Raw genomic sequence first — 20,079 nt, 5'->3', positions numbered from 1 at the left:
GTCATTACGGGAGTCCTCCTCGTATCTTCGAGCTTTTGCGCGACTCGCTGGGGATTCCCCCACGGTGGAATTATCCACTTACTACCTTTCGTGTTGCAAAAACGCATGTAGCTCGTTTCTACTGGCCGAATCGAACTCAATTTCGTTACGCTGCCTGGTACCAAATTTCGTTAAGATCCGCTCGACACCCCTCGAGTTGCTCGACAAGGACAGACAGTCACGTGCGAAAAGACGGGCGTCTGTGGGAAGACTGGTCAAACCGCACCCCACCCCAAGTCAAAACCAATTTCTACCCCTCAGTAGTTACAGATCTCAACTGCTACATTCACAACGTACTCCAGTTTTTTTACGCCCCGATACATAGATCAATCGCTTATCGGCGTTACGTTCTAACCCCTGGTAACTTGTCACACAGCAAGAACGATGTCCAGTGACGTCACTTCTACGAAGAACATGGATTTAAGTTGTGCCTTGCCGTCTCCCAAAAAAAAAACAAAGGACAATGAAGAAGGAACGGCTAACCAAACACCCAACTCCACAGCGCAGAGACCTCCTTGAAAAGCCATTTTTCACAGAAGTTGCCTTCAAGGTTTCCGTTACGTCTGTCCAGATGCGTCAAGGTCGCCCAATAAATTTAAATCAGTACATAACAGAAGTTGATGTTCTCTACTGAATTCTGATGGTAGAGCTCTGGTTAAGTTGTAGTACATACGGCCCTCTACTGTACGTCGTGGAAATAGAAACATACAAACAAGAATAATGGCAGTTCGGATCTCAAAGCGTTTTTGTGTTGCTAACAACTGCCCCCCAACACCAATAACTCTTCACTTTGTATTGATGGATTTCATATGATCCTCACTGTTAAAAGTTATTATTTCCTTGAACAGCATTAACCAGTTTATCTTTTAATGACGAAGTACTGTGTTTCCTTTGCGGTACGGACAGAATACTTAAGTATTACATACAACTCTCGGTTTACGAACGAGTTCCGTTCCAAGACGTTGTTCATTATGAGTATCTTGCATTCCTGAGCTTTTACGATACATTAACAGCCATTTTAAAGCATTAAAAGCAAGTACTAATTATCATATAACAATTTTATGATAATTATTGTAATAAATACATTTTTTAAAAATTTATTTATATCTTACAATTATGTTCACTATACGTTTGGCACTTCGTTTCATAAGGATCTCTCTCTATTGGCGACTTTAATAAATTTTGAATGAACTGTGAAGTTCATTATAGCGAATGTTCGTAAATCGAACGTTCTTAAACCGAGAGTTGCCTGTATTTAGAATAGCTTCGTCTTCAAAGGCTAATTATTTATCCTATCATACTGTAATTCATTACATAAATAAAAACGAATTTATAAAAATAATATCGTTGCACAAGACTGTTCCAGAATAAATGCAATTCAATGTCCAACCGCTGTTCCCAGAGCAATGTACCAAAGCTCATAATACCGCCATGTGTATTTGGATGAACAGTTTACACTGCAACCAATTTACCAGAAATGGAAGACAACAGCAGTACCACTTGTCTGGCCCATAATTACGTGCACCTATATGCCAATAGCTAATACACCAACTTGCGCATGCGCGCTCGTAGCCGCCTGCATGGATCACAGCCCTCATTAATTAAACACAAGATGACGCAGGACTAGGTTATTACACAACTCTGTGATCCAGAACTTTATTTAATCAGTCCAGACGCTGATGCGGTTAAGGTTAAACACTCCAATCAAAGCCAACTTCCTAACCTACCTTGCTTATTAATCTTTTGAAGCCGAAGATGGAATCCTGTTAAGGAAATAGTCTCTACATCTCTAAATAGCTGCTGATTACAAGGAAAACCGAGCTTACAAAAGTATCGAGTCGTGCTTCTGTATCAGTGTTTTCCAAAAACAAACTATTATTAATTTTCATATAACCTTCCTCCCATGCAAATGTCACTGTGTTAGGGGCCTCGATTTTAAGACTCTAATTTTCCAAATTTAAAAACAATTTCTGAAATCGAGGTATGCCTTATATTTTATGGCGTCAAAGAATCGATATTCTATCTATTTTCCTGAAGACGTATTACTAAATCAAGGATGAGTCTCACAATCGATCGCGTCTTAAAATCGAGGAAATGCGATATTAGGATTCCAAATGTGTTAAATAAATATGCGGATTTCTTCTTAATGCTCTCGTATATTTAGTTTACAGAACAAAATTCTTGTGATATTATACCCCTGACTACAAATATGTAGTTGATTCAAGTTGTCTCACAAGCTAGTAGTATCAACATACTTTGAAATATCAGCGTTTAGGGGTATTATCTCGACTGTATAAGAATTTTGTTTGCGTAAATCTTCTAATGATTAATATTTACTAGGTTATTTGTTTTCTAAAGGGGAAAAATAATATTCAGAGTGTAAAAATACAGTTAAACATCAAAAATACATGTGAAATAAGTTTTGTTGTCGCATTCTGTTGGGTAAATAAAGAACTTTTATTGAAGATAAGCCAATTTTAAGTATGTGTATAAACTAATATTCATATTGGAAGGACTTAATTAAATTACTGTCTTATCTGTATCATTTTACTTCAACTAAAAGTCTGACTTTAATAAAACGTGTCCTTAACTATGATCATAATTACCTGAGTTCCCCTAAGCAAATCGTGTTCATTTTATCCACTCGTATCCGTTCGATAGTGACTTGGTGTGTATAAGGAACCAAAATTTTCACCTTTGGATTCTTTACACTCTCTCACTGTATGAGACGCCATAATGGGAACATGTTAACACATTCATCAGCGCACCGAGCTTGTAAACTTTCAAACTCTTTATCATAAGGAACAAAGAACGATATGTTCTCTCTTCTTCCTCAGTCCAAAGCTTCCCGAAGTAATATTTCATCATTCGATATAATCGCTCTTTTGGGTCTGTGTCTGGCAAAAAAGGTTTCAAATGCGTATTCGTCTAATCCGCTCAGACTGTAATTACGCGTACCCAAAGCCAGGGCTATCAATATGACGACTCCAAATACCCCCGATTACCACAAAAGGCGATGTTCTGTTGCTACTACATTTCCCACCAAGAAAGCTACCGAACATTCAAACATACCACCTTCGAGCCCCGGTAGGCAAAATATTCAAATGTTCCTTCTCAGGTTTGTCGTGGTAAAAACAAAATCCATTCTCTAGAACTGAGGAGTTTTAAACAACTGTAATTATCTCTTAAAATCTTTTAATAAATTAAACGTACGTTCTTCCCACAGTTTAGTTGTGCTCTGCAGGTTGCTGGTGTCACGGAAAAGGGGTCAAACTTCATCACTGAATTAACAAGTTCACTGTAGTTTGCATTATAATTGCAGCCTCTAACAAGGAACTGTGATAGTAGGCGTGACCTGCGAGGGGTGTAAAACTCCGCCCTTATAAATTCCCTAGCACAACGAGAGACACCACTATTGATCCCACGTTCCTAGCGCGCCGAAGGTGAATGACCACGCCCGTCTCTATGAGGGGCACAAGTAAACAGCGTCCTTGGGGAACATTTACGAGTTTTTCTAGCGCTAATTAACATGTCTACGGAAGCAAAAGTACAATAAGATAGACGGACCATGTACAAAATTATAGTTTAAAATACTAAAAAAACATACTACTTCGAATACATATACAGATGATGGGATAATATTAAAATGGATCTTAAAACACGGTGCAACGCTGTAGCCAGAATGCCCAGGTTGTTATTAATAGTGTAAATTTATTAGAGTATATGCAACGCCGTGTAGGCTGCTCTTTCACGTTCGCTACTGCGCAGGCGCGCGGAGTAATACACAACATCCTACACCTGCCTGTCTCCGTCGCTACTTAGATATCGTGCCACGAATTTACCATTCGTGAGGATTTACAAGAACGTAACCCCCCCCCACCCCCCCACGGTGTACCATATGTGTGGGCTATAATAATGATGCTTATAACAACGTGGAAGGAAACAATAAAACCTGTCAACCGGCTGTGGAAATTCGTGACGAAAAATTCGAATGTCGACACACAAAGCCATGTAGATGTCACTTGCACTACAAGCCCACACATGGACTTAAGCTTTCGTGGGAGCGATTTACCTCGCTAACAACGCCTGGATAGTTGCTACTGGCTAACGATGCATTTATCTGATCGGTTCTGCTACGTTCCAGCGTATGGCGTAACCAGGACCACGCAAGTTAAAGACAAGACTTTCTGTATTTCCTTTTTCAAACTGTCGCCCAGGCTAACACTGTTAACACAAACACTTCACATCTTGTATCTACCTACGAGTCTTGGTCACACCTCAGAACTTTCTCACCCCCCACCGGCGTAATAACCTCAAAATCTTATCGCCATAAAGAACGATTCTGCAAAACGATAATTACAAAAACGGCGGTGATTATAATAATAATTAATACCTCCTTTTCATTGTAGTTTACGCATCACTGGCACAAGTCTTAAAACCAAATAGAACATCGATTTCAATGTCCGTTTCAATTAGACGCCTCAACACCATATTACTATCTGATTCGAAGGCTGATTGGAGGTGACAGACGCTGGCAGGTGGTGAAAACACATTTATTCATTTATGAAAGGAACAGTTGTAACTAAAAGTCAAGAAAACTAAGGAGGCAACTTGATCAAAAACACACCAGACCCCAAGCAGCAAACATACCAAGCGATATATCTATGTTAACAGAGAAGGTTTGGTTGAAAACCATTTGCGGTCAAGAAATTTTGGGCCTTATAGGATAATACACATTTTTTTAAATTCCTTTGTTTTCGCCGTAATTCTTAACGTAGAATTTACCAATTTATTATAACACAAAGAATGAATATATGTCGCGTACCCACATCGAAATTTCGCAACTTCCTACACGCGAAAAGCATCCTTGTTGCCTGTCACTCGGACTATACAGCCGCGTCGAGGTCACTCACTCGGAACCACTGGTATTGTTATTGAATGTATACTTTATCGACTCTTTATATAATAACCAATGCCAGTCAAGCTCGACTAGACGAGTGCGCTCATCGTGCGATGCGGAAGAGATTTAAACTAAGTAAAATCTCAAGTTCTCACGGTCATGAGTATGAATTGTCTTGAGGAATAACGCAACACGTAATTTGGTATATAATGATCGACGTTTCAGACGAACCTATGTCTCCATTACCTTCAAACACATACAGTAAGCTCCTCTGAAACGTCCATCAGTATCTCCCAAACTACGTGATGCATTATTCCAGATGACAGCCATCATTAGACTAGATTTCTGTGAAGTAGCTCAGTCAGTATAGTGACTAGCTACGAGCTGGGTTCGATCCCCGACGGGGGGGGGGGGGGGGGGGCAGAGGATTTTTCCTCTAGCCTCTGCGTCCAGACCGGCTCTGGGGCCCACCCAGCCTCCTCTACAATGGGTACCGGGGTCCTTTCCCGGGGGTAAAGCCGGCCGGGGCGTGATGCTGACCACTCACCCCCATCTAGTGCCGAGGTCAAGAATGAGTAGGATCTATATATCCTCTCCCCCCAAGCGCCTACATGGCGTATAGTTGAACAGCTCACATCAGAGGCACTATCAAATACTAAAAGCGGCTTTATGAATATAACGTAAACACAAGTCCTACAAAGTTACTTATTTATACCAGCGGGGACAGTTTCATTATAGAAGTCTCGATTTAAACACACGTTACACATATAACTACTCGACTCATTTAATTTCACAGGCGAAGTTTTCCCTGCGACACACCCAATATTACAACCGTCAGTAAAATTCAGCGAGAAAATATTCATAACGGTAAGTAGATGAAAGTGGTTCAAATTTGAGTTATTTCTAACGTTAATACATTTATTTTATTTCCGCGGTTTGCTCAAGTAAGGTTAAGGACACCCTAGCTCTTCGCGGGGGTTAAGTTCTTGAAAAATGTTTCCGCGAAACATGCAAGTGGCCGTCACACCGGAAGGTTCTTTAAACAAGATTATCGGACACATCACATCAGAAACTTCCACGTCATAAACGGTTTCCTTCTGCGGCCTTTTCGTAATCCTCAGCTGATGACAAAACTCTAATATAAAAATATAAAGCAGGAGCTAGCTCACTACTGACCCTTCAGTTCAATACAGAAACAGATGAATCGCTAGAGGCAATCACCAAAATGAATTCTTTATCAAAGTCAGGTATTTCCAATACTGCAGCATCAGACAAGACAACTTACTGTGCTCAAACGAACAGAGGATCAGTTTAACGTAGCATACAAACCCACCATTCCAAGAGGGAACGAGGTTCTTCTTTAGAAGCTGATAGTAGCTCACCTAATCAACAAATTATCAAGTATTTTATTGAGCCCTAAGATTCATTCAAATTCTTACGGCGGTTAGAATGTCGATTTTCAGTGAGTTAACGTCGCGTGGACTTGTAGAAAGATTCCAAATTTTCAGAGAAACATACTGACTCCATCGTAAGGGCTCTTTAGCCCTGCAGATGGAGGTAGTATGTTCCCTTAAACCTTGGTATCTACCTACCCAGGAGGCTAATATCCAATGCTCACTGCCCCCTTTCACAAACGCCGGCTACCGGTCAGTATCAGGATTCACATTAATAAAAATTGGTAAGATCCAAATCTTAAATCAGTGTTTCAAAACCTTTCCCGTCTGCCGACACACTAATGTACTTAAAAATCTCGCGGTACATCAGTTAATTCATGCGCTGTAAGAATTTGTGTCTTACACCTATATACAGGTAGCCCTCGATTTACGCCGGCGTAAACGGAATCGGCGTAAATTTAAACTCTTTTATAATGTAAATCAATGGGAAGTCAATGACACGCGTTCCCAGCACCCAAACATTGACGAGTAAATTAAAGTTCTGAAATAATGCAAATAAAATAAAGGGAATTTAAAATATATATTTTATACACTTACAATCGGCAATTCGTTGGTCCCCGCGATTGACTGCGATTCTTTCATGTGATTGATTTGTACAGTCATCTCCGCTGTTATGCGATAGTTGCATTCATGTAAGACGCCGACCTATAGAAAATCGCGTAGTAAAAATAACCCCGGTACCTCCGCAGAGATTAAATTAGTCCTTTGAAAGTTTAAAGCGCCAGGAATGAGCAAACTCGCATATGCAAAAGTTTGCATTTCACAAACAGCTTTTACCGATTCATCGATCTCATTGGAGCAAATTCGCGTTAACAAAACATACGTAATTGCAGAGATGACTGTATTTATAATTTTTATTCAAAATCAGCGATGTAAGAATTACGATTTAGTATAAGAAGCAGTACGAGAAACATTGTAAAACGTTATAAATAATAGTAAAATATATTTTTCTTAAACTTTTTGACTTTCTGGTTTCAAAATCGGCGTTATTCTGAATCGGCGCAAATCGAGGGCTACCTGTATACACGTAGAGGCCTGCTGTAAATTCAACATTCTTCATAATAATTCTGTTAAGCTTCCAATTATAATTGGAAGCTTAACAGAATATTTTTATATAATTATATAAAAATATTCTTTTGGCACAAGACTGAATGTTGCGGACGAAGTGGATTACACTACACTTTCGTAATAGGAAGGGTTAGGGCTCAGATCTCAGCCCAGAGGATGGCTAACCTGTTTTCTCGGTTCGTTTGGGATAAACGCATCTTTCCAACTTAATCATTCTCTCATTCGACATTACATAATCCGAGTTACTAACCATGAAATTAAGACTGCGCTAGTGTGTGCGCGGGGTAGGGGGTTACAGGTGCATCAGCTTTGGATAATTTTTGATCCAGCATACGATGTAGCCTAAAAACAAATTACCCGCTTCCATGTGATAAAATTATTTCTTACGCAGCGTCACCTATTACGTATAAAGTACGCTAATATACAACAATAATATATTTAATAACTATTTCGTATTCCGGAGGTCCTGGGTTCAAATCTTTGCCTGGCAACAAACAATCCTGACAGTATTCAATTTGTATCTTATATGCGTCATGTTTGTGTTTGATTAAATATATTTATTTGGTACAGTCTATACACAAACGTTTGAAGTTTATTGGTGTTGTAAAAATTATATAATATTAAAACATTTTATTGTGTCGTTTTAATAAAAGCGCTAAAAAATATAATGTAAAATCGTATTTACGATTAAGAGCGCTAATATAATATTTTACACAATAAAATGTTTTAATATTATATAATTTTTACAACACCAATAAACTTCAAACGTTTGTGTATAGACTGTACAAAATAAATATATTTAATCCTGACAGATTTTCACGATTATCTTCAGTCTTCTGGGTTGTCGCGCCGTGTACCAAACTACACGGCGAAACAACCCAGAAGGCAGCCAACTTCACACTCACCGCCATGATAACCTCAAATCCTACACCTCAAACATGATGAGAACCGATTCCTTCCAAATCCTTCCAATTCATTATTCATTAATCATCCTCCCACAGATGATTTATAGTCTGAGCTATGACAGCGTTAAATAAACCACAAATATATAATAAATAAACAAACATGACCAAGCTTTATAAAACCTGGCACTGAGTCAAAAGTACAAAGTTCCAAGCAACAAAAGTTGTACACCGAAAGTATAACAATACACCTGAATACAAAGGGGACACATAATAGAATTGGGGAGAACGACGTATACACAAGCACGCGATACAATCTACTAAAGAGAATTTTTAAATGTCTAAAATCATCAAGAAACCACTGGTTAAGTTCATTTGGTAAGCCCTATTCAATCTAAACATGTAAACACGTTCACAGCGTAGGTTAAATATACCAAAAATAACCACATAAAAACATTTTGCAACAGAAATGTTAACAGACTAGCGAGATATTTAGAAACGAGGAAAATAAATACAAGCCAAAAGTTAATACTGCGAAAACGCAAGACAAGCGAACACAAAAACGCGGTAAACATTTAACAAACAACATGCCAGACCGAGGAAATCGAGTGATACACGTTGGTCACCATTTGCTTCCTTGAGGAACAGTGGCCTCACGGAATAACAGCATTTCCTCCATTTTAAGACGTTATTTAATGTAAGACGAATCTTGCGCATGCGCGTATATCGAATTTCTAGCAGGGATTTTCTCCTGATCTGTGGACTGTAATTACACGTGAAGATGTTGATAAATTTTTTTTAGACCTTATGAAATATTATTTTGCTACTACGTACCGCAGTAATATTAATAATAACGTCCATACAAAAACGTATCTGAGACTGCGTTACAAAACTTTACTTAATTTTAATTTGTATACACCGTTTCGTGGAAACAATGCTTTGAAACCAAAAACTGTTTACTTAATATTTGCTATGCACATGTTTCTATACAACTCAGCAAAACAGATGTTTACATTTTACCACATATCAGCTTTCATAATTAAGCAAAGGAAAGAAACGGTTTTAATTTTTAAACACTGCTTTGTTACACTTTTTAATAAAAAATATGTTTTAAAATACTACTTAAGATTCTCCCGTTAATCTTCACGGGAATATTTTCACTTATTTCACGTTCACAGATTCGTATCCTAATTGTGTTAGAATGTAACATCATCTCACACGTAGTTTTTTTCTCAGACACTCCAGCCAAAATAAAGCCAGAAGGCCTGTTTAGTTAACCCTCAGAAGTCTAAAGCTTGTCTAAATATTTTAACTCAGTCCGTACCGCTAAGAAAACACCACACTTCAATATTACAAATTTTTTATTATATTTATTTAGTGTTCTGTCTGACGACAGGTCCATATGAACAGGATCCTTCCATCCTTTTCTCGGACTGGGACCTGTTCATATACGTTCTTGGCAGATGATCCAGAAGTGGTTTGCCATTGCCTTCTTCTGTGTGTGAATGGAGTAATTGTTGGGATGCCACGGAGGAAAACTCCGTGTTGCCTAGACCACGGCCTTGCCCAACACAAGTTATAAATTCGGGCACCACCGGGAATCGAACCCGAGACCCCAGGATTACAAGGCCAGCGTTCTAACCGCTAGACCACCGTGGCTGAATTAAAAATGTGGAACGCTTCACGATTTTGCTTAAGGAAATAATCCCTGTTTAAACTGAATAATGGGAGATCCATATAAAAAAACTGCAGTTACACCGATCGTTAAAACATGTTACATATAATTATCATTCGGCTTTAAAGGATCAATTAAACTTTATTACGAACATGAATAATACGTTGCTCGTATCTTCCCATTTGTGATCACGTCATGTCAAGACAATGACCTCAGTGGGTCGCTGTTATTTAACAACGTTCTATGATGTAGCTGACAACGTCTTTGTGAAGTTCAGCTGCCCTTAAACACACACACACAGTGCTAATAGGACCGGTCCTTAGAGACTTTGTTTACAGACCGACGTGCCAACATGTCATTTGTGGACCGACCTAGCCACTCACTCTGTGGATGCAACTACAGTGGCGAAAGATACTGAATAATTCATGGTTTATGTCGCGGCACTGCCTCGACTGATTATATAATAATGAATTGGAAAGGATGTGGAATAAAAGTATCGCTGTCTAATAAAACGTATGTCTATTAAACCTGTAAGACCTACTGGTAACTATGATTTTATAATTAGTAGTTCATAATATTACCCACAGAGAACGTTTATGATATTTGCATGATACCTAATCCTACACCACACGAACTTTAAAAGTCAATCCACTAACAAAATATCCATATTTCATATCACGATCATAAAATCAGTAGGTAATCGTAAATTTCGCGCGGTCGCCATGTTTATGCCTCTGCACGCAAGTACTAATGGACATAGCTCTGTTATTTGCACCATGTAGCTAGTTCAAGGTCATCACTAGAATGCGCTAGTGACTGTACATCAAAACTTCGCACATGGCCGCCATCTTCAAAGGGTTAGAAAACGATTTAAAATTGTAACATATGAGTGACCTTCCGATGGACCAATTATTAAAATCGGTCAACTTGTATGAGAGTTCAATGTCATATATATATATATATATATATATATATATATATATATATATATACACACACCTGGCTAAAAATTTGTTTGGGGGAAAACTTTCTCGAGCTTTAATCATATGAATTAATACTTGAAATTATTACTGAATAAAACTATCAGATATAGCCTAATTTCTTACATGTTTGTACGCAGACGTTCTAAATGTCATGAAGTCCAAGGGAAGGAAAATCTTAAACGCATCGACACAAAACAAGGGGTAAAGTTTATAGTTTCACACATTCAAACTTCAGTTGATTCTTAGTAATCTCGAGAACTTAAAATGTAGTTAGGGTGTCACTCCATCCACACACAAACTTTTAATTATAGAGTAAATGTTCATTAACAATCCACTGCATGTTTTGTCCGAAATTGGTCAACTTCAGGTGGGAGTTCTCTTTAAGAATTCGAAACTAACATATGACAGTTAATTTGTATACATATTCTGTATTTTTAAACTACAGCTTTCCACCGGTAACTAAACCTACGTAGTCCACTCTACTTAAACAGGTAGGCAGCTTAAGACAGTCCATTACGTGGTGAAGTCAGCAAAAGGAAATGTGTATATAACTCACACTTAAAGAGAACCACCTGAAGATGAACAATTGTGGTCGAAACATGTATCGGATTCTTAATAAACATTGAGACTATAATCAAACACTTGTGTAGACGGACTGCCAACCTAACGATCAACACGCAACAGGATGCATCCCTTAAAAATGTTAAAATGCAGAATCAGGTAAATTACATTTAACACGTAAAATCTAATCTTGAAGGAACGTATATAATGACTGTTTCCTTATTGTCGATATCAAAGAATTAATTAATCGTATCCATTTCGGAGACTAAAGCCAAAATTAACAGTTCTTGCATAAAAATCAATACATGACAAACTGAAATGCTGATATGAAAAACTACGTGTCATTTAGCGTCATGGTTATTTCCGAGCAATTTTAAATCGCTTCATCCACGCACGGAATAATCCTATCCATAACCATAAACCATAAAGACAGCTCAAATCGTGGTAAATCCACAACTACAACAAATGAACTGAGCCGTGTATAATTGAAAGCAGGCGGTTCTGGTAACAGATGGTGTTCATACATGCGCGTCGAGCAATAAACAACTTATTTACCAGCCAGCGCGCCAAATCGCCATCGGTCCACGCGTTCCGGAGCGATATTTTTACACCGCGACTCAAGAAGGCAGGAGACATGCGGAAAGAATCTCACAGCAACCGGATACTTCATAAATAACAATGCTGATACTTCCCAAAAGACCAAACATTATCATTTATATTAAGAAATTTGACCACTAGAGGCAATATACCTTTCGCTGGTCTAATACAGAACTTCAAAAAACTCTGTAGACACAGACTTTCAAGTCTACAGCAGTGGTATTCAACCTTTTTTGTTCGCGTACCCCCAGATATAATTTCTCTTCAACTTTGAACCCCCAAAGTTGTTGGTGTATAATTCAAGTTATACATAGTATATAATCTACATCTAAAATAAATTAAATATATTACATTATTGATTATTCAGTGTTTATCATAAAATAATATTTTTTTTAAATTTCACGTACCCCCTAAGATGTCTTCGCGTACCCCAGGTTGAAACCACTGATCTAGATCAGTGGTATTCAACCTTTTTTGTTTGCGTACCCCCAGATATAATTTCTCTTCAAGTTTGTACCCCCAAAGCTGTTGGTGTATAATTCAAGTTATACACAGTATATAATCTACATCTAAAATAAATTAAATAAATTACATTACTGATTATTCAGTGTTTATCATAAAATAATTTTTTTTTAAAATTTCAGGTACCCCCTAAGATATCTTCGCGTACCCCAGGTTCAATACCACTGGTCTCAAGCATGCAGACACTGCCAACATCGTTATTATTTTTTTACATGTTGGTAGTACGAAATTATTATAGTTCTTTACCGTTGACGTTAGGTTAAATGCAAAACGGTGTTGTGTCTAATACAAAATAACGAGATAAATTTAGAGCAAGAATCAAACTGAACACCGAAATCAATGAACGGAAATTTTCACAACCCAGCCAATCACTGAGGAACTTAGAAACGTAAATTATTTCCAACCCAAATTTGCAAATCTATTTTAATGAATAAAATGTTTCCACCTCAAATAACTGAGTGATATGATCACATGGGGGCAAATGACCTATGAATAAATTAACATTCAACCACCTCACAATACGAGAATGAAATATGGTTCCAAAGTTCCAAATTACCGCTTTATGCTTCTTATGCAATTCTCCCGATTTAAATTCATCAAAATTTAAACTCTTACAGTGAAGGCCGCTAAATTACCTACTTAACTTTCCAAATTATAGCTTCAACATTCACCAACAAACAAATCAAAATTCCGCCGTCTTTATAAACCTCTCTATCGCCCTAACGTCTTCACTTTTATCCTTACCAGAAGGACGAACGGGCAATGCGTGGGAACATTCTAACTATAACATGCTCTTTCTCACCTCCCTCCCCACCATAAATTGTTTTTCACCTCCCTCCCTCCCTCCCTCACTCTCTAAATAAAGGTTGTTAACTGTTACTCCAAAGTCTGTATTGTTGCCAGGAAATGTTCCCCTTCAATCAATTCCCTTCATACAAATGTTCCCAGCTGTCTGAATATTTCATTCACCCGGTGCAAACGTAGAATAGCCTAACACGTGTTGTGCGTGTTTAAAAAAAGACGAGTGTTCCGATAGTAACATTCATCATGTTGCATAAAACAGGCGCGATACAAATCGCATAAACTTCGCATCAATTACTCTACGGAACAGACTGTGCGGAGCGAAAACTGGATTAACTGCAATCCTGCCACTATTCCAAAAATATCACTGGTCCTGGCTAAGAAAAGTCAAAATCACATCCAACAACTTAAAAACTGTCTTAAAGCGGGAACCATAAAAAAACAAGAGAGTTTCCACTTCTATTTTCAGTTCACATGCACCAATTATGTTCTCTGGCACTGAACTCGAGGGAATTTATCTCTGAAGCGAAGTTCCCATCACAAAGCGGAAAACAATTAAACGCGACTGTGAATAAAAGGGAAAGCAAAATACGACGAAACGAAAAAGTGAGAACAAAATAAAAAAAAAACCTGCAGAAGCCAAGAAACTTGCAAATTCAAAGTTCTATTTTCATACGAATGTGTTCGTACGAATTTCTGACGGTGTGCGACTACGTTCTATGCTGTAATTTTTTGAAAATAATCGCTGTGTTAAACGGAATCTTGACTTATACATAAAAAAATTGGTTTCCTTTTTTTAAAATATGTTATGTTGGCATTCATGGCCATATTCAGCAAGCTGCCTTAAATTTAAGACACTGGCAAATTAAAACTGAATATCACAACGACTTCAGACGTTGTCGTAAAACGGTTTTGAATTTTTTGTTCAGGAGGTCCTGGGTTTGAATCTCTACCCGATAATCTTTAGACCCTTCAGTCAAATGCATATTCCCAGATCGCCTTGCCCTACACAACTCGTCAGCAGGCCGTTTAACGACGACTGGGCGCAGAAAGATACACATATTATGTTTAAACTATGGAGCGGAATGAATGAGATAAATAGAACGTAAACAGAAACTACTTTTAACGGGGGAGACGTTAAAGATAATGAAAAACGTAAGGAAGTGGATCACGGAAATAATTTGAGCAAGGTCTTACTTAGTTAAATCAGAATTTTGAGTTGTTATATTAACCTTGCGAGGGTGGAATTCGGGTAAAATATGGTGTTAACACAGAGGGAGCAAATTTAGGGTGGAATTTTCATGTTAATATCTCAGAGGGCTGCATACGAAACATGCAGTGTAACGTGTAATCTGGGTACGAACACAAAACCTAGTAAAAAAAACATGTACGGGAAGAAAATCTCGAAGTGTGGTAATAATAAATAAGTCTGAGGGTCACAGATAACTTAAAAATCACTATAGTATTCTCTTGAAAATCGCCCACACTCAAGAAATCGATGAAGGGGATTCGATTTTACTAAAATGGATTCGATTAACCTATAAAATAATCGGTTTCAATACTGAGATTAGTGTTAATAGATTTTAAAAGCCGGATTTATAATTTTAACGCCTGACATTCGATAATTAAATGATAATTTTTCGAAGAGAAATCTTGAAAAACTTTCAGATATATGTACCTATAAAACATTTAGAAATAAAACTTGTCTTATTTAGGTACTTCTTTATTTAACGACGCTCTCAGTAGCTCATACTACGCAGACTCAGCCTCGCGTAACTTTCTGATGAATACAAAATAACGGGTTGTTAACAGCAGCCGTCACCAAACTCCATGCTTCAAGTTCTTCAAGGACTTCACACATTTACCGCGTGGCTCCACGTCACAACCGCGAGTATCCTGGACACTTCTGTTCGTGTTGCAAAGTCGTACGATTCTGCTGTGACCTTGCAGCACGCAGTTTTGTGACGGCCACTACAGCAACAGAAAATAATGTAGTAGGTTTGTCGCATCGTTCGTTAGTTATTTAATCAATCTCTAGGAAGCTAGTTATGCAGTCAATTAACTGGTCAATCTCCCAGTCTACCCGCATACAGAAAGCAGACTTTAACGCTACTTTTGAAAAGCTGACAATGATCTGCAATTTGAACTGAAGTACTTAATTTTCTGCACAGTTGCAGAACTGAGTTTTAATCAAATGAAACAATTTAATCGAAGCCAAGAACTGAACTCAGTATTTCAAGACTAATGTTTACTGGGACATGATGTGTGTGATACAGAGAATAAAGAACGTAAAAATGATGAAAAAACCCGGTTGAAAGCAATAAGATAACAAGAACCATAAATCGCTTAGGACAAACTGCAAGAACATGCCAGCTGATGGGATACCACATACGTGTTAACATGCCTATCCATACGATCCGGCAACACGGAGATGAAATACAGCTCCAGTCAGAGATGAGAAATTAACACATACTAGGAATGGTTTCAGTTAGTGCAGAAGTTTCATGAGACATACATCATAAACCGTCTTGCATAAAATATAATAATTGATTTTCACGCAATAATGTAATATATACGCGGTGGAAAATTGCATTTGACTGCGTTCTTTGTGATGCTGCACTGGTATCAGGCACAAATAAATCTACTGTTACCACAGATATTCAACAGTAAAGATACTACAACGTATAGTCAAATTCTGTAACTAACAAAGTTTAGTAACAGTAGGCCTACTGCGACCAAAATACATAAATGATTTCTTTGTTACTTACGTAAAGCAGTATGCTTCATCGTCATTGTTTTTTTCAAATTTCCTTTACAACACGCCATCACGAAGGTCCATGACACTAGAGAGATTGGAACTGAATGGGACACGTTAGCCTCTAATGTATGCTGTTTATGCTAATTTATTGAGTGAAACACCAAAAATACCAAAAAGTACAGAAACTCTGTAAGTTGTACCTTATCCCAGCGAAGATGATCAACAGTCTCCTCCTCCCACGCATTTTGAAAGACGTCCTGCAAACTTATTCTGCTATCACTCCGATACTCTGTCTATTACTAAAATGCAGTATGCAAACTACACTCCATAAACAAGCAAACATTTGTTCTCAACACTCACAGTCACATGGGAAACGCGACTACACAAAAATTACTGGTACGAGCCACACAACAAATGAAAGACTGAAATGGCTGACTAACGCGCTGTTCGAATAAATACGCATCCACCCCAAGTCGTTTGTACAGAATGAACCTTCGCAGCATCTACGATTGTAACATTTAACACTATTTATGTACTAAATACGTACCAATATAACGCTCCAAACATTTATCGCTGAAATACAACTGATATTTCATTTTTGAGGAGAAAAAAATAAGAAGACTAACAAGTAATGACCCCGGATAAGGGACAATGCAAGGAATGAGTAACAGCGTTTCCCTTCGCACGACTGTCTTGTCACATCACCTCTCATCAGATTTTGAATGCCATGCGATAAAGCGTTTGTATATAAGTAATAGGAGATCACAGGACAAAATCATCTCATGAAGTTGGCCAATAAATGCTTTAAAATGTGGCAAAGCTCAAATATTTTATAACAACTGCAAAACATTAAAACTGCATTCACGACGAAATTAAGAGCGTGCTAAATTCGAGCAATTCTTCCCACCGTGCAGTTCGGAATCTTTTTTTCTTCCCGCGAAGATTAAAATGTACAAAACTTAAAGTTTTGTTATTACATTTTATGGGTATGAATCTTCCTGTCTCACGCTGCGAAGAGAACACAGACTGAATATGTTTGAGAACGTGGTGTTTTGGAGTTTATTTAGACCTAAGCGGGATGAAGTGACAGGAGTGTGCATAATTAAGGGCTTCAAATTTTTCTGAGGAGTTGATTGGATTCATCTGGCTTGGGATAGGGACCGGTACTGAAATTACTGATTCCATAAAACACGTAAAATATGTTAACTAGATGACGACTGACATACTATTAGCTTCTCAAGAAATACTTTATTCCATCGAGACAGTTACCTGGTTTTACTCAAAAAAATTTTCGAATGAAACCCGTCTTTGTGAATGTATCATATAAAGCTTTCAAGGTTAATAAAGTAATTTTTGACTTGAATCTTTTACGGCGACAAGACTCGATTAAATCCCTTCTTGCAACAAACCGTGTCAGTACTAGACAGGAGGTCGACATTTCAGAGATCATATACGAAATTGCAAATGCCGTCAGTAGAGGCCTAGCAATTGGGATAACCTCAACACGCGTGTCAAGATTCAGGTTGGGAGAGTCTATTATGGGGGGGGGGGGGGAGGGGGGGGAGCCCGCTTCGGATTGCATTTTTGTACCACAGTGGGTGATAGTGGATTGCGTTTTCGATAGTTCAACCCGTAGAGACCTTTGGGTAGGCCTATCCCTTGTCAAAAATTCTACCAAATGTCTGAAAATGATTCAGGGTTTCAGAAGTAGTTCTATGTTCACTGCAGAAATCTACAGAAAATTCTTAGCTAGGATAAAACATCTCCTAATAGAGATTCGAACCGGAAATATAGCACAATAACCAGAACTTTGGAGCATTTATACGGGTGGTAATCCCCAGCCGTAGGAACCCGGCATGGGGAATCCCCACTAAACTACTAACCAGCGTTACGACGTCATGACCAGACCAGACGGGCAGTAGATACCCCACGTTGATGGAATTACAACCAACAGCAACAAATATGCTCGTTTGAAATCGGCAAACATATTTCCGAAGACCATACGTGACACGTGTATTGTCAAACAATGTTGACAAGTGTCAAGTACAAACCGAACGGATTGGCAATTATTTGCTTTGTTACCTGTTCGTCTTTTATCATACGATTTCATACAGTTTAAAAACGAGTTCCGTCATTAACTGACAAAACACTCAACAAATGCAAGCTTATGATTGGGGTCAATCAGCATTCATTAATTCACATAATTAATTTGATACATGAAACCACATGCTGTCAAGCACAAAATATTCCCACCATGAGCGTTCGTTACGTTCCCCGGGGGCTTATCACTAATTTATTTTTCTTAACCAGTTATGTTCGATTCACAAAAACAAGTTTTATTCAAAATATTTAATAGATAAATATTAGTACGCCTGATGCGATTTAGTACCTTGCTTGTACTATTTATACAAAATAATTCGTTATTAAATTACTTTACATGTTATAGTTCAAAACCAAATGCGCAGAATTCTACCATGAAGCCGATTGTTAGACATTCCAATCCATTTTGTCAAATCTATAGCTATCAGGATATAAAGAACAGAAAATGATAGTGGAACCACGGTTCCGGAGAATTTGACGTAAATACGTCTTTACGGAAAGGAAGTTTATATATTGGCTTTATTCTAAATATTTCCTTTATACATGCTTTACAATTGAGTAAAGTTTGATTAAGACATTGCTTATTTAACTTGAATTAGTTACGCTTAAGATGGGTCTGTGGTAGCTGAATGTAATGTGATGTAAGGTAATGTAATGTAATGTAAGGTAAGGTAAGGTAATGTAATGTAATGTTTTATAGATAACAACAATGCCGAGTAAACAGATGACGTTTCCTAGGTAGCATAACAATGAAGTTACACTTTTTCGTAACACTTTTTTGCCGAATGACCCTTCCTCATAGACGTATTTACGTCAAAAATGCAAACAGGCCACGATATTTTTATTTTCCATTCTCTCCAAATCACGCTAGACGACCATTATTTATCTTTAGGACACCATACCTGTCTAACCTCTACAGTTGGTAAAGCTTCTTCAAATGACCTACAACCAAAAATCTAGCTAAAGATAACTATCTTCTGGAGGTTGCGCCGTGTTTAGTACAATTTCACCGAGCGTTTCAGATGACCTTGCTCCCTGCGTCATCAGGGCGATAAGAATCAGCAGCAAGCACGTCTTAAACGTCGGTAAAATTCTACCAAACATGGTGCAACATTCCAAAAGTTATCCAACTTCGTTTTTCCCACCGTAGAACCTGAAACGTCACAATCTAGCTGTTGGAGCGTTGCTTTTAACCTGAAAGTCGCGTGTCGTGACAAAGTAACAAAAACGCACCCATCTATTCAAATTTGCAATAAAGTTCCCAAACGAGTCTGGTGTTCTAATAAATAAATAGTGGTCGATTTCATCGTATTTCAAGGGTAAAAATTTAGAGATAACGCTGACCACTCATCCCATATAGTGCCAAAATTAATAATATACGGATCTATACCTACATCCCCCACATGTCATCATGACGCAATGCTCATTAAGTTGCCTTTCACTATGCATCCTTTTTACCTTTGACGAGTAGATTAGCAGACAGACAGACAGAGCATCCCAGTTTTGGCATGGATAATAAACATATATCTCAATCTCAAGTAAATAGATCTGAGTCTCTAATATATACAACTAAATATTTAATAAAACCTAAATATCTAATTATTAAGTATGAATCTCTAATAGATGCCTGAATCTATAATATATACTTCTGAATTTCTAATAAAAGTCAGAATCTAAAACTTCTTGACGATGGTGAAGAGTCATTTGAATAAAATTTTT

The 20,079-nt window shown here is 37.8% G+C and overlaps 1 protein-coding gene across 21 annotated transcripts in view; it reads right to left on the bottom strand.

Moving 5' to 3' along the window:
- The window catches only part of LOC110833927 (coiled-coil domain-containing protein AGAP005037), a 412,755-nt gene that overhangs the window by 252,454 nt on the left and 140,222 nt on the right, over nt 1-20,079 (bottom strand). Inside the window, exon 1 of one of the 21 annotated variants that reach the window (XM_087345634.1) lies at nt 16,271-16,304. The exons of the other annotated variants lie outside the window; for them this stretch is intronic. Within the exon in view, the coding sequence (XP_087201760.1) occupies nt 16,271-16,295 (25 nt within the window). The 5' untranslated portion in view covers nt 16,296-16,304. Of the gene's footprint in view, nt 1-16,270; nt 16,305-20,079 lie in introns of those variants that run through there. 21 annotated transcript variants of the gene reach the window in all.

Source organism: Zootermopsis nevadensis, unplaced genomic scaffold (genome assembly GCF_977971745.1).
Source record: "Zootermopsis nevadensis isolate Lab colony 2312 unplaced genomic scaffold, Znev_1.0 Znev_ptg000009l, whole genome shotgun sequence".
Lineage (NCBI taxonomy): Eukaryota > Metazoa > Arthropoda > Insecta > Blattodea > Termopsidae > Zootermopsis > Zootermopsis nevadensis.
Note: the sequence above shows the minus strand (reverse complement) of the source record. Positions and strands in the feature narration are given on the sequence as shown.